Below are 14,789 nucleotides of genomic sequence, written 5' to 3' on the forward strand. Positions count from 1 at the left end.
GATGGAAGCAACAGGCAGAAACCAGGATGATGAAACGAACACACAGTGAGAAAAGGCAGTGAGATTTTTGTGTTAATTAACATTTTATGAGAATGTTTTGGGTTTTGGTTTTTTTTGGTTGGTTTTTTTTTTTTTTTTAGGATTTTTGCAGAGAATACATTCACTCTGAATGCTGCCTTTGGTCAGAAATAACAAATCAAAGCAGAAAAATTCCTTAAGAGTAGGAAAATCAGCTGTGCTGTTAAACATGTCTTACCTCCACCTCGTTGTCATTGAAGCCTATAACGGACAGGGCTCTTCGCACAATCTTCCAATCATTTTTATCATTTATGGAACTGACCCTTGCACAGTGACCCTAAAAAGACACAGTTTGATATAAATAAGTAAATAATTGTCAAAGATATATTACTCATGCTCAATACACTTCTGCCATATGTTTCTTTTTATAGCAGTCATCTCACTGTTATTTTTAAAGTGAGGGAAGGAAACTACAAAGTCAACTGAGAATATATCGGTCCTATAATAGAACGATATTGTAAGAATTACTAGTTAATGCACACCTTTACTAAATAGTGATACTGCTGTGGGCTCTTTTCAAGGCCCAGCCTTCGCAGTAAGTCCTCTTCCCCTCCTTCTAGCAGCTGGTAGAAAATGTGGAAGTTCCTCTCTCCATGATTCTGGTGCACAACTCGGGATTTCTCCAGGAGGTAGTTCAAGATGTGGCCCCCAACAGGAGCCCCCTAAATCAAACCAGATACATTGAAATAGTTCATCAACATAGAGGAAAATATTTCCGCTTCTTGGTGGTCTATTCAAAGACAAACAGGATACAAAATGATAGCCTACAAGAAGACAGAAAACCATCTGTCATTTTGTATCACATCTCTATTTCAGCTAAAACATAGTGGCAATTTGAGTTTTGAAGTGTAGGCAAAATGAGCAATCAAGTGACAATAACATACCATTATACAGATCGTGGCTATAGCACATACTGAATGGGATCTTTACTTGTGTAAAATTCCTTCTAAGAAGGAATTCAACACAAAGGAAAAGCAACAAAACCGTGAGTGTGGAGGGATTACATACTGAGACATTTAAACGACTGCAGTATCCCAAGCTACTTGGTTCTTGCACTATGTTCGTCTTCATAGTATGGGACAATTTGGATCAGAATCGAAACAAATGCTATGCAAAGTTACACAGGATAGAGATTATCTTCAGATTGCAGCTGGCTTATGTGGCTTTAGTTTGTGAGCATCCATTTGCATGGTGCACATATACCCTAGAAATAAGAGGATTTAATCTGTCTCCTTATATAGAGAAATGAGGGAAGGAGGAAAGGAAAGTGTGTACTATAAAATCCTCTGGAACCAAACTTTGCTACCACAGACTCTGCTTACACCATTGGCAAGGGAACGCAAAACAATCACTCCATGCACGCATCAGTACAAGAAAGCACAGGCAACAGAGACTTGCTATGACCAGGAGCAGTTCTGAAGTATAAAACAGATTTTAAGTTACCCTGTAATCAAACTGCACATCCATGTATTTCCCAAATCGGCTGGAGTTGTCATTCCGAAGGGTTTTTGCATTTCCAAAGGCCTGAAACGAAAACGATCAGAGGAAAATATATAAGTATCAAATCAGATTATTTATAAACACTCTGGTGAAGTCGCCAATTGTTTCTTTACAGCCATTAAAGCCCAAGTTTTTCCTTTTAGCAAGGGAAACCAGGAAGGAAACAGATTGCTACCCAAATTCTAATGCTGATCTTTACACCCAGTGCAAGCACTGCAGATGGAGCATGCCTCTGAAAACATTTCCACCCCCCGTACCAAGCTTATTTTAATGCCAGTTCACTGCTGACAACATATGTCATGTCTGACAGTCTTTTCAAAGCTTCCTCTTTCATCACAGCTATTTGCTTGCAGTCACCCGCAGCTCCACTCACGGCAGGCGCTCTCCTAACAGGCCGAGGCCTGCCAGGCTTTCCTCTCTCATGGGGAGCACACCTTTCCCATGCACGCAGCTCGCATTTGAGCACAGAGCAGAAATATCAAAGGGAACTACAAAGACAGCGCAGGACTGGACACTAGAGGACACCACAGCACTAGAAAACACACCCACAAATGCATTTAACAGAGGGCAACGCTGCCCACAGCAGACGCGTCCGCTTCTGGCTTTGCAAACTTATGCAGCGCACCACAACTCTTCCCACGCCAAATGCCTCTCTCTCCCTGCAGCCCGGCCACTCCAGAATTGCTCCTGGTGGACTGGAAAGGGCCAAGTGAGTTCAGCAGCAGACGGCCATTTCCTTGGCTTGGAAGCAGACTGGGATTCCCCTGCGTGCAGTGCAAACGATCTGCCCATGTGCCGTGAACCAGCGTTCCCGGAATACACTATCCGCTCTGCACAGACAGCTCAGTCATGCCCAGTGGGGTCCAGCTGCCCCCACCCCCTCAGCTGGAAAATGTGAGCGGTGCCGGTATGACTCAATGTCAAGTTTCCACGGTGCGGGCTCTAGAGTTACCTCCAGGACGGGATTGGATTGTAACAGGCGGTCCTTCACGGTTTCAACCTGCTGACTGGCTGGACAGGTCACGGCATAGTACTGCAGGATCTTCTTGGTGGCCTCCGTTTTGCCAGCCCCGCTCTCCCCAGAGATCAGAATACACTGATCCTTCCTCTCCGTGCGCAGGGAGCGGTACGAATTGTCTGCAATAGCGTAGCTAAGGGACAATGATAATCAGGCATTAGTTTGTTTCCACAAGTGAAGGGCAGAGACTCCTCAGCTAAGACTATCCCACGGTGTGAACCCCTAGCAGAGACACTGCAAAAAGAAGTATGTGCCCATGGGCTGGAGCATACTGCTTCCGCACACTGGTGATGACACGGGAGACTGCTGACATTTCTATATACATCTTACCCACTGAGCCAAGTTTCTGCAGGGCGATAGCACAAATCTATCAAATTCCTTTAAAAATTGTTCTTTTGACTCTCTGTGATGAAAAGAGTTTCTGTAGAAGATGACTAAATGGTGCAGATAAAAACTTACTTTTCTAAATACGCATGATCTCTCAACATTGGTACCGCAGGACAAAAAAGCTTTACATTCAAGAAACATCTTGTTTTCCATCAATCTTTATTCTAGCTTATCTTTTAAGTGATGACATGCTCAGAAGGTCATAACTGCACTTTGCTATCTGGGTGGCTCCTATAATGTGGCTCCAGAGTAGCCCAACCTCTCGCAGCTTCTCTTGGATTCTAGAAAGAATGGGATAAGCCAGCACAGCATCCCGCAGGTTACTTAAGCTACCATCCAACTTAGGCCAAACGCTACCCAAAATACCAGATGGTTCCTCCTGCCTGCATACAGCCAGAGTTTATTGCTGCTGGCTCTGGAGCCCTGCTTCTGCCTTTGCTGCTTTTTCTTTCTCTTTTCCTCCCTGTGATAGACCAGACGGGATCTTACACCAAGAATCACACACACACTTTTACAACACCAGAGAGCAGGAGGACGAGCCTGACAACGGTGGCAACTAGCCCAGATAGGTGCAATGGAAGAGGATAAAAGAAGAGGAGCGTTAGCCCTTCACGATGCTCTCATATAAGACCTCCATAACAATATTTTCAGCTGTCTTACGTGTGGTAATCAAGCAAATATCCTGTCTTCATACACCTGACAGCCTTTCAGTAGCTTTGCTTTTTTTTTTTCCCCCAACTTTCATGCTGTGAAATTAATTAGAAATAATCACACCAAAATAACAGCCGTGGCCTTCTCAAGTCTATTAATACTTGGTGCTAAGGCAACACCAATGAGCTACCTAGCAACACAACTGCACACTTACCCCACTAAAGTCATCAAGCCCTTCTCTTCCCATCCAAATTCTGTCTCTGGAGTATTTTGAAAACAGCTGAATAAATGTAAATTTCATTTAAATTTTAAGAACTACCTCTAGACTGCGTGCCTTTATTGGGTGCTTTTATAGTACTGTAAGTTCAAGCAGAAAGCTAGCAGTCATGCATACCACATACAGAATCACTTTACTTAAAGATGTTTATGGTCCCATTTGTAGTCACCATCTCTGAGCCCCCAGCAGGCTATAAATAGGACAGGATGTGACAGATCACACTGGGAAGTATGCTGCGTTTCAAGCCCATAGGGATAACTTTTCTCCTTTGAATGACTACATGTGACGCACTTCCCAGAGAACCCACTGCTCAGGCCTAGCCTTAAACTATTTAGACACTGGAATACCCATCTTGAAGTATTTTGGCTTTCTAGAATCAGTTTAGAATAAGAAAAAGAGGAAAAAAGACACCTGAAACACTGTAAAAGGAGAAGCACAGAGTACTACACTACAGATTGTTTCAGTGCTCCTCAGAGTATTTTTAAATGCATAAATAATCAAATAATGTAATGTAAATAATCAAATAATGTAATGTAAATAATCAAATAATGTAATTTTTTTAATGGAACGATAAAAACAGTTAACAAAAAATACTGTTTTCCCAGTTGGAGCAACACTGGTATTCGGTACCGCAGTTCTCAAGGGTTTCCTTACGAGCTGCACATTTTGCATTTCCTATGGGACTAGTTAAAACAAGAAAAGAGAACAGCCTAAGAAATAATCAGCTGCTTTGTGATTTAAGTCACCTTGTGTAGCATGTACAGGAATTAAAGCATATCTGCTTAGCGCTTCATGTTATGTGTGAGCATTGCCATCATGCTCAGTCCTGTACCTACTGCACACAAATAAAAAGGTAGCCGCAAAGTCCCAACGATTTTCCAGAGAGTCACAAAATTCTCACCTAAGGACAAAGAAGCCCTTAAGAGTGCCCTGATGACAGGCAACAGTGGCTGCATCGAGGCCAGGTCTCCGCCTGGAAGGCAGGACTGAAGGTAACCCATGCGGCAACAACAATTTGCGAGTAAGAGTCGACAGCGGAGTTAAGGCTGGGGGTGAGGCTGGACAGCCTGCGGCCGGAGCTGCTGCCCCTGCACCCTCTCTCTTCCTCGCCACGAACTGCCTGATGCTGATTTAAGCCACTGCCAGTTACTGAGTCGGGGCGGATCTCTTAGTTGGGGCACACAGACACCACGTACTGACACATCTAGATCAAGGGGCGAACTTAGCAGGTTTGAATGCAGGTTTTTTCAGGTTTAATTGTTCCCCGTATAGGTCCACATAAAAAGCCTCAAACACTATAAAAATCACATTTTTATCTTAACAAGTACAACTTCAAGTGCTCAGACTTTCCCAAGTAATGGTGTTTCTCTCCCTCTCTGTGCTTGCAGCGCATTCTGTTTTGCTTACTCTCCTGGGCTATGTGCCAGTAATAAGAAACAATCCACGCAGTTCGCTCAATAATATCGTTTACTCTTCCAAGACCTCTTTAAAAAAAAAGCCAAAAACACACACACACCACAAAAAAACCTCCAAGAGGTGCTCAGAATTTGGCCCTTTGTCCTGAAAGAAAACATTTTGGAGCCAAATGTCTTGTGCTCTCAGTCATCTTTCTCTTTCTGTCTGATAAAAAAATTCAAATGCTTTCAAAAATAACTTTAAACCTCAAACTTTTTTTTTTTTTAAATGGGAAATTGGGAATGCTCACCAGGCCAGACCATGTAAATAAATACATTCCTTGTTCCAACAGGCTGATGGTATCTTAGCAACAAGGGAAATACCAGATAAATATTGGTCAGGCAGTAACAGCAGAGGTAGGAAAGAAACCACCACACATATAGACACACTCTTTCCCCTAGCTAGCCTTATGCTGAATGAGCGATGTAGCAGCAGGGGAAACTCACAGCCCGGACACGCAGACCCCAAGTAACCCTGGAACAATGAACTCCTGTCCTGCCAGGGCTGGGTAAGCAGCTCTGTTCCTCCAGCCAGGAAGGAACCAACTCCCTTTCCAAATACTGCTCTTGCAAAGGCAACTCATCCTCTTTGGAGAGAGGAACAGGAATAGAAAGAGCCATACACCACACCCTCCGAAGGATCCTTTATATCCCTATGATTTTTAGCGCTGCATCTGGGACGAGGACAAGTCCTATTTGCTTGTTTTCACATGTCATTATTGCACACGCCTGCGTGGGAATGGCACAAACTGCACTGTTTACCCACAGGCCACTCACAGGTGAGGAGAAACTTCATAGAAGCTGACACCACGGTATCGCTCCATGTTCTGTTTACTGTAGATTTCCAGTTCCTTGTATGGATTAACAGACACCAGAACCGAGCCAATGTATGTCTGAAAAAGAGAACACAAAGCAGAGAGGTTACAGAAGGTCTGGCAGCAGATTCTCTGAGAGCCCAGACTGCTCTGAAGGCTGCATGCTGTTGACAAGGGCTGCCTGCGGCGCTGCACTGGGGATGCCGCTGAGGGCGTCCAAAGAGGCCAAGGGTGCTGAAGAAGCAACCTCTTAGTGCAGTGAGAATGACACTGGGGGAGTTACGCTAGACATGTTATCCTTGCTGGATAAACAGCACCTGCAAACGGTTTTCATGCTTCTAACAAGCAAGAATACTGGATTATTTCTGACATAGGTATTTCTGTATATATACCAATTAGGATCAAATTCAAGCCTAGGGTTGCTGAAAGTCCACCACAGAGTGAAATCATGAAATGGAAGAATGTGGTGTGAGTTGGATTTCCAGTGCTGACAAGACCTGTAAATGCCAGCAGACCTCAACTGGAGCACTGCAATGAGTCCCTACATCTGTTAACATGACAGTATCCCAGACTAGTTCTGACACAAGCAACCATGGCCTATTAAAGTTGATACCACCATTTCCAAATCCAACTGCAGAGCAAAGCTATGGTATGCCTTCTGCAGCAAACACCCAAATTCAGGTCACTGATGAACTCACATAGATCAGATTCTCCTTGAAGCGCTTACGCAGATTTTCAATAAACGCTGCTTCGCTGGTGAAGTTCTCAAGCAGGACAAAATCCTGCACCCCGACACGGTCGCGGGCTGTCAGAGCGCTCTCCATGGTCAGCCGAATACCGTTAGTCCCCGCTCCCTGCAACCAAAAGCAGAGGAAGGTTGGGATATCTGTCTGTGGTTTTGTACGCAGCTCACTGAGTCCACAAGAACCGTTAACCACAATTCCCCATGGACAACCTACAAACAGGAGAGGATGTTAGAATAACCCCACTATTGTTGAAAACGCTAGTCAGTGTATACTAACCCTTTATCAACAGGCTTATACTAATTGCTTTGATGGAAGACAAGCCAGCATTAGGGAAAAGTTAGTGCTAAATTTCCAATAACTTTAAATCAATCAATCAATCAAACAAGCATTTCATAAAGAGAATAAAACTTGGATTTCCTTTCCCAGGCATCCTTTAGCAGGAGTGAGGCTGAAATGTGTTCTCTCTACTTTCCTCTCTCATCACAGGAAGACATTGAGGTAAGGAATCTTTTATGACTAATGATGATTCATCTCATGAGCAAAGAGCTTCACATTGCTGACCAATTTAAAAGCCTTCACAAGATATTCAGCGGGGAAATTCTGGGAAGATTCAGAACTAATGAGAAATGGGCATTTCTGCATCCCATGCCACTGAATTTAGACTGTGACACTAACATCATCCCATGCACCAAGCAACTTCTATTCCCTGACCCTCTTTTAAAGGTTACATTTTCAATGTGATGTGGTTCAGACACAACCATCTTCGGAAAACACAGGTCTGCTGACTTCTTCATTCAACCTCACATACTAAAACAGGGAGAGGAAATGTGCACCAAGTGACTCAGTCGCTACTTGCAGGGAAAATTTCTACACAACAGACAGACGATGTAGAAGGCATAGAAGACGAGAGACACTACAGAAATCAGAGGCTGGAGATACAATGTATTAAACCATCTGCCTCACATCTGTCTGCATTTCCTTATCATATTCTTAAATCCTTCTTACTTTGCAAAATCCTTACAGCAAGCACCCTTCTCCTAAATCTTCTCCCTAAAGCACTAATGCATTTCAGAGAATCTGTTTTTATATTCTGGGACGTTGCCATCACTGGCACAAACACCACTGGTGCTTGTTCATAAACAGGCTCACGCACTAATAGCAATAACCAGCCACCCTCTCCTGCAGCACTGTTACAAACCGGGAATGCCGGATCCCTGCTGCAATACTATTGTCCAGCCCCAAAACCCTGCACAATGATGTAGACGATTTTTGCTGACTCACGTTGTCAGGTAGTTCCTTTCTGCTCCTTCTCAAGATATAATAGTGGTCAGAGCACGGGGACTGATGGCGTGCAGGGAAAAAAAATAAAAACAACCTTGGTCAGAAGAAAATTTACCTTAAGTTTTGTTAAGTAGTAATAAAGGCAAGACCCACTGAAGTATAAATTTGGGCCCAAACAGGTGCAAATCCCCTCAATCTGCAGTTGTTTAGCGTTACCAATCATTTACGACTGCAGTTTTGCCTATTTCTGCAAGTTATAATTGACTTCCTTCCCAAAAGCCCAGTGCCTGGGCATAAGTGATTGCATTAAACTAGCAGCTTTCAGAAAGAAAAATCAGTTTCTCCTGGAAATCTCAAATCCAGACCCACTCTAATGGCTCAAACACCACAAAGAAACATCATTTTAATTTCCCTTTTTATTTTTTCCAATTAGTCTCATGGTCTGGAAGGCCTGATTTCTCAGCTTTGAAAGATCCCGTTTCAGAGGAATTCTGCAGGTACTGTCATTAAGTAATCTTTTTAAAATGCCCAAAACTTTCTAAGCCAATTCCTCCACACCTTCAGCAAAGTGCTTTGTTGTCGTCTTCTACCCTCCTTGCCAAGGTGAAGAGGAAAGGCATAAGCCCTAGAGAAGGAAGGTGGTGAGATAAAGGACAACACTGGCAAAAGAAATAGAGATAAATCACATACAAATAAACTCTGCCTAGAAATTAGAATCCTTCTACCAGAGCAGTGCAATCCTGGAGCAGGTTTTGGACAAGGTAATGGGAACAAAGACAAAACCAAAAGAAAATAACTAGTTTTCAAGTGGGTAAGTTTATGAATACAGTTTTAAAACACAGCTGCCTCAAAAATGACTGAAGAGAAACTTACACCCTTGCACAGTTAATCCAAGTTTATATAATCCTAAAGACTTTCACAGAAAACGTCACTTAGCAGTTTCAGCAGCTCTTTCATCAGCCACTCCCTCCAGCTCAGGACAAACTGATCCCAGCTGTACACATTCAGCCTAAGGAAGAAGCAATCTATCCTACTCATAACACAGAAAACTGCACTTCGGCTGCCTCCTCTGGGACAGGCATTTAAGGCTAAGTAGCTTTCAGTTTCCTCCATGCTTTTTTCTCCTCATTCAATTCCAACCTCTCTCCATGAGAACAAAATAAGTACCTGAAATTTTCAGTCAGTTTAAAAAAAAAACCTAAATGCAACTTTTCAGCAATAATTAAATGTGACCAGGTTACCTAGTCGACGCGATGCAGTCAGACTCTCCAGAATATAAACTTTAATCACAGTGTTGTACCCTCCCAAGCCTCAGTTCAATGCAAATATAAACATCAGTCATAAACCACAGCTGAGCAATATGTGCTTCTCTGTGCCAGCATTTGCTCATTTGCTTTATTGCTTATGTCCAAATCTACCACCAACTTAAAATGTCAACATTAACTATTTGACTGCCAATAACGTCAACAGATGCAATGTAAAAGGAGGTGAATGTAAATTCTTTTTGCAAAATGGAAACAGAGCGGTAATGCAGAAGAAAGTGGGGAAAGAAGACACTACTTAGAAAAAAAATAATCACAATGATGACCATATGTTCCTACTGAATGATGAGTGTTACAGTAAGGCACTGAATAAATTAAAATAACTAAAACGTTGGTTATTTGTGTTAGCAGGCAGACATCAAATCTGGTGGCTGTAAATTAATGCTAGAAAACCCACTCGGGGGTGGGGGGCTAAATATGTTAGAGTAAAGCTAATAAACCATTAAAGCAGTTTGCCTATGGACAGAACTGGCTCCCTTAGCATCTTTGCAGAGGACAGATTTATCCCTGCTAAAACGCCTCCGGCTGACGTACAGTTCATTTACAACATCCTCTGCTCTGTGCTATGCAAGAGATCAGCTTGGACAACTCTGAAAGCCCTGTGGCAGGGAGTATGTATTCCAGATAATTAGAAGAATAGAGGCTGTGAGGGTCTGTTTAGACCCTTCCTTGTGAAAATCAGTTTTTCTTGAAGCTGCTAAGAGAGCACAGTGGTAGACGAGCTGTTCCAACAGTGAGAACACAGACAAAAGCACCGTCCCACCTGCCCTCTGTGCAGCTGCACCCTTTGGCTTGCACTGGCTCTAGTACTTGTGCAATGAACTAGACTGGAAATCTGACACGGATTAAAACTAACTCCGATTTTTCTTTTTTATTTTAATCCAGGTCTTTCTCCCACACATCATCACTCACAATGGCTAACAGATACAGTGGCACAAGATTGGGAACCACAACGGAGACGGGGAGGAGCAAGCATTTCAGCAGCCGGGCCAGTTCCTGCCATTTTTAAGTGCTTGTGAAACTATCACCTAAAAGGCAAGTCTAAGGCTCAACACCACCAAACGGGAACACATTTCCTCCTTTGGACTTTGTCTCCCTGGCATGTGCTCACACAAGCAATTACCTGTCTCTAGGCTGAACCGACGCAACTCACTAAGCCAGCAAAACAATGACCAGGAAAAAAGAAGCTGGTAGTTTTCTGTCAACATAGTGAGCTGAATCACCATACCATGGGATCAAGGGGAGTGTCAGACCCAGGGCAAGGAGGAAAGGGAGCACAGTGCCCTTCTGACAGCAACAGGTAGTTAGGTTAGCTCCACCATCTGCAACTTCACCCTGCCTATAGGAATCAAAAGGAGGACCAGGCTAAGGATCCCAACCTTTGTAGGATATACCGTGCCAATGCCACAACACCCAGCACAGGCTGCAAACAGGGAATTACAAAAATCTGAGCAAACTCCATCTGATCTTGGTGCCTGTGGGTTTAGGAGCGCCTGTGCCCTCTCTCAAACTTGCCTTTCATCCCATACTAAAATCACTGTCCTAATGGTCACTCCTGCTTAACAGAGTACAAGCTGACTTTTTCCACTCCGTTTCTCAAACCCACCCAGCGGTAAAGTTCCAAGGGACTCATTCCCACACTATTTTAACCCACTCTTTGCTTTTAATCTCTTCTCCAGAGCCGTCAGCACAACAGTGGCTCACTGCCAGCAAAGGAAAAGCTGTCACTCCTGAATGGTGGGGACCAAGCCAGTGCAATTACCAAATCGGTACTACTTCCACATGCCTTTTTCTTCCGTGTGATTAAATTTTGGGAAAGACTTTCAGCTGGTGTAAATTGGTGCTGCTGAACGCAGCCTGCAGAGCCAGGTTTATGTTGGCTGAGGTTCCAGACTTTCTTTGTGTTCATACAACAGAGTCAACAAGACCAGAAAATACCCTTCCCAAACAGCTCCTGGGAGTACAAAAGCATTCAAGACTATACCAAAGAGTTTCCTAAACTGAACTAGTAAGCCTCTGACCTATTATTGTGAAGGTGTAAACAAATATTTTTCTTTTAAATGACGCTAAATGCTGAAGTATGATAAAGACTTTCCTCTGCTTCAGACTTGGGAGATCTAATACACCTCAAAAATGAAAACCAAGACCTTTTGCTCTGCACGACAAAAACCAAAGTACTTGAGTCAGTCAATCTGAGCACATCGGGGAAATTTTCTTTTGTAATGCAAGACGGAGGGCAACTCTGCCACAAGCACAGGAGTTCAGGGCTGATGTGAACTGAGCAAGAAACTCCCGCCACTGCTTTGCCCATCAGCTGGTCTGTGGCTATGCAATACCCAGTAGCCCAACATGCGTGTAAGGAAGGAGTCCTTTACATCAAAATTTCCCAGCCTTGATTTTCCCAGAGGGATACCTGAGCGGTCAGTGTCGGCACAGCAATTCCAGACACACAAGCGCTGCTGCCTGCTGAGAGAACAGGCAGCACCTGGCAGCGCAGGCAACTCTCACTCCTTCCTGGAGCATCCGTGAGTGATACATGTGAAAACACCTGGAGCTCTCAAAGTGAATGGTATCATATGGAGCAGGGAACCTTTATAATCATCTGATGTAGAAGAAAAGTCACACAACGTAAACAAGGTTTCTGCTTCTACATCTAAAATGTATGTTTTAGTATTTTCCTCTGACAGTGCATTTTTACAAATTAGCTAGTATCCATTCAGTAGACCAGGAGACTTACACTAAAACAACCGCAGGAAGCAGGTGCTCTATAGAAAGAGGCAGGCATCTTTATCTCAATATCAAGCAATAGATGATTGATCTGTGGGTTCCAGAAATAGTTACAAAGCCGGGAACGGAAGAAAAGGCAAGAACCAAATATAAGTGGGAAGGGAAATTCAGATTAGATTCTGGAAGACAATAAGAAGTCTAAACCAAGAACGAACTTCTTGTGGGGAGGTGGCAGTTAAAACACATTTGTCTCCTGGATAGTATGACATTCTTCACTGCCATGCCAAAGCTGCAGGAAGGAAAAAAAAAATTCCTCTGATTTCTACTCCACTCTACAGCCTGGGAAAGGGTTTGGACACAGCATGGGCTAGACAGCAGAGCAGACAAAAATCAACTATTTTATCCAGGGCCTCAATTCCTGAGGTGCAGAATGGGATAGCTCCTCTTTCCTTTTACACAGAGAAAGCAATAATGAAAACAACTGTGGTGGACCTGGACCAAGGGATCTTAGTCAAGCACTTGCCACCTGCCAGCGAATCCCTGACACGTTGAAGTGCAACCACTTAGGATCCTCCTCCCTTTCGCCACACTGAAAAGTTAGCTGCACATTTTGGACACAGAAAACTCTTGTCAGTCAACAGCTGGGCTGGAAAGAGGGTTCCCCAAGAGGCAGCTCCGTATCTCACGTAAAAATCCTCTGCGACCAACCACATGGATTTATCTGCACTTTCTGAAGCCATCTGAGCTCAATCATTTATATGACCCAAACCTTATGTATTGGACTTGTTTAATGAAAAAAATGTAACAACTAAATGAAACATTTTATTTTGCTTTTAACTACCTAAGCCTAATGAAGAGTGCAGGATTTCCCACAAGGTGATAAGCTGTTCTGAGCAGACAACTTGAGAAAAATCAGAACTGTCAAATTAAGTGGGATCAAAACCTGGTAACAACTCTGATGACACAGACTAGTAGAGTTAAAGGCAACAACTTCAACTTGCGAAAAAAGTTACCACGTCAGCAGCTGCCACTCAAGGACCATTTATAGCAGAATCGGTTTTTATTCTTGCTTCTTTTAGAGCAATACATGGCCAACAAAAGAATGTCTGGAGTTGGGGAGCAGTTGCCCATGCTCAGAACCTGGTTCTCCCTCTCTGATACTTCCCTCCTGATCCTAAAACACGTGTTAAATGGATTTATCTATAGAACACACTATTAAAAAAAAAATATATATTAAGGAGAAAGAATTGCCACTTCCTTGACTAATTTCTGTAAACAATTTATTAAGTCTTCCATGATTTAAGTAGAGACAAACTGCAATACATTAAAACATAAAATTATCAGAAATGTAGGGTAAGCAAGCTTATTCTGCTCTCACAAAGATTTGCTATGTACCCACTAGCAAATTGCCTACAAGTTGAAGTTCTGCCTCCCTCAATTTCCAAGCTACAAAACCATTTAATCTCCCACCCTAAAATACAAAGCAGAATGGGAAACATGAGCAATGTATCACACCGTGTGCATTATTTTAAGTATCCATTAACGCACATAGGTTGTTGGGAGTTAGAACTGTGAAAGCAAAATTTTAATCTTTTGAAAAACAATAATGCAGCGTGTGGGTGTTGCTGCAACTAATGATGACTCTTTAATATATTATCAATGACATTTGACACTTGCAACATTTAGAACAGTAAGAATCCATTCTAAGGAGCTCAAATCTAAATTAGAAATACAAATTATGATGGACCAGAAACCAAAGAAAGCCATGGATTTGCATGGCAAGCAGGTAATATCATTTGTTCAATGTTTATAACATAATTATGTTTTCTAGATTTTACTTTTTTTGGGGGGTGGGAGGGTGGTAAGTTAGGAAAAAAAGAGAAGCAATTAGTAGTGAAAAGAAAAAAGTAGTTATAAGAACTGATTTAAGGAGAAGAAAAATGTTTAGCCCTAAGAGGGGATGCTGATATTTCCATCAACAAGCTAAATATAAAACAGCAGTAAGAAAAATGAACTAGGCAAACCAGAAAGATCACCAAGGCTGGAAAAGTAAATACACTGAATTTCTATATTTAGGGAGCTGACATTTTTGCTCCTGAGCAGATGACACAAGCTGTTGCTAGTTAAATGATGTTGCTGATCACGGTATACATAGCAGTACTACTACCTGTGACCTCAGGTCACGGGCTTGTGCATCCCACAGTAGCTTCAGAAGCCAAACAGATAGCATAAAACCCAAAAACTCAGATCACTGCCCTTCCAAATAAGTTTTGCCATTGCCTTCCAGATCAGATGGAGCAGGTGACAGGGGAGGAGAAACTCAAACACTGGCCTACAGATAAAAATCACGGCATGCACTTGCTCCTCCTGCCTCCCTGCTTGCAGCAACGGGGTGCTGACCCTGCGCCCTTATTCACTGCTCTTTGATAACTGCCGTTGTATTCCCCTCTAAATGCATCCTTCTGCCTCTCTCACTACCAATACTGCAGGTCTCACACTCTTACTCTTGCAGGACTCTGCCCTTCCCCACACC

At 43.0% G+C, this 14,789-nt stretch overlaps 1 protein-coding gene across 6 annotated transcripts in view; it reads right to left on the reverse strand.

Annotated features, from left to right (window-relative positions):
• MYO1C (myosin IC) overlaps window positions 1-14,789 on the reverse strand; it is a 58,494-nt gene that overhangs the window by 16,673 nt on the left and 27,032 nt on the right. For 3 of the 6 annotated variants that reach the window (XM_030027171.2, XM_030027170.2, XM_041126735.1), the window contains 7 exons: window positions 8,208-8,267; window positions 6,879-7,034; window positions 6,143-6,258; window positions 2,531-2,729; window positions 1,522-1,602; window positions 561-740; window positions 257-355 (listed from right to left, as the gene is read on the reverse strand). In XM_030027171.2, the coding sequence (XP_029883031.1) occupies window positions 257-355; window positions 561-740; window positions 1,522-1,602; window positions 2,531-2,729; window positions 6,143-6,258; window positions 6,879-7,004 (801 nt within the window). In that variant the 5' untranslated portion in view covers window positions 7,005-7,034; window positions 8,208-8,267. The remainder of the gene's footprint in view (window positions 1-256; window positions 356-560; window positions 741-1,521; window positions 1,603-2,530; window positions 2,730-6,142; window positions 6,259-6,878; window positions 7,035-8,207; window positions 8,268-14,789) is intronic. The other 3 variants (XM_030027167.2, XM_030027169.2, XM_030027166.2) reach the window with 1 other exon arrangement.

Source organism: Aquila chrysaetos, chromosome 10 (assembly GCF_900496995.4).
Source record: "Aquila chrysaetos chrysaetos chromosome 10, bAquChr1.4, whole genome shotgun sequence".
Taxonomy (NCBI): domain Eukaryota; kingdom Metazoa; phylum Chordata; class Aves; order Accipitriformes; family Accipitridae; genus Aquila; species Aquila chrysaetos.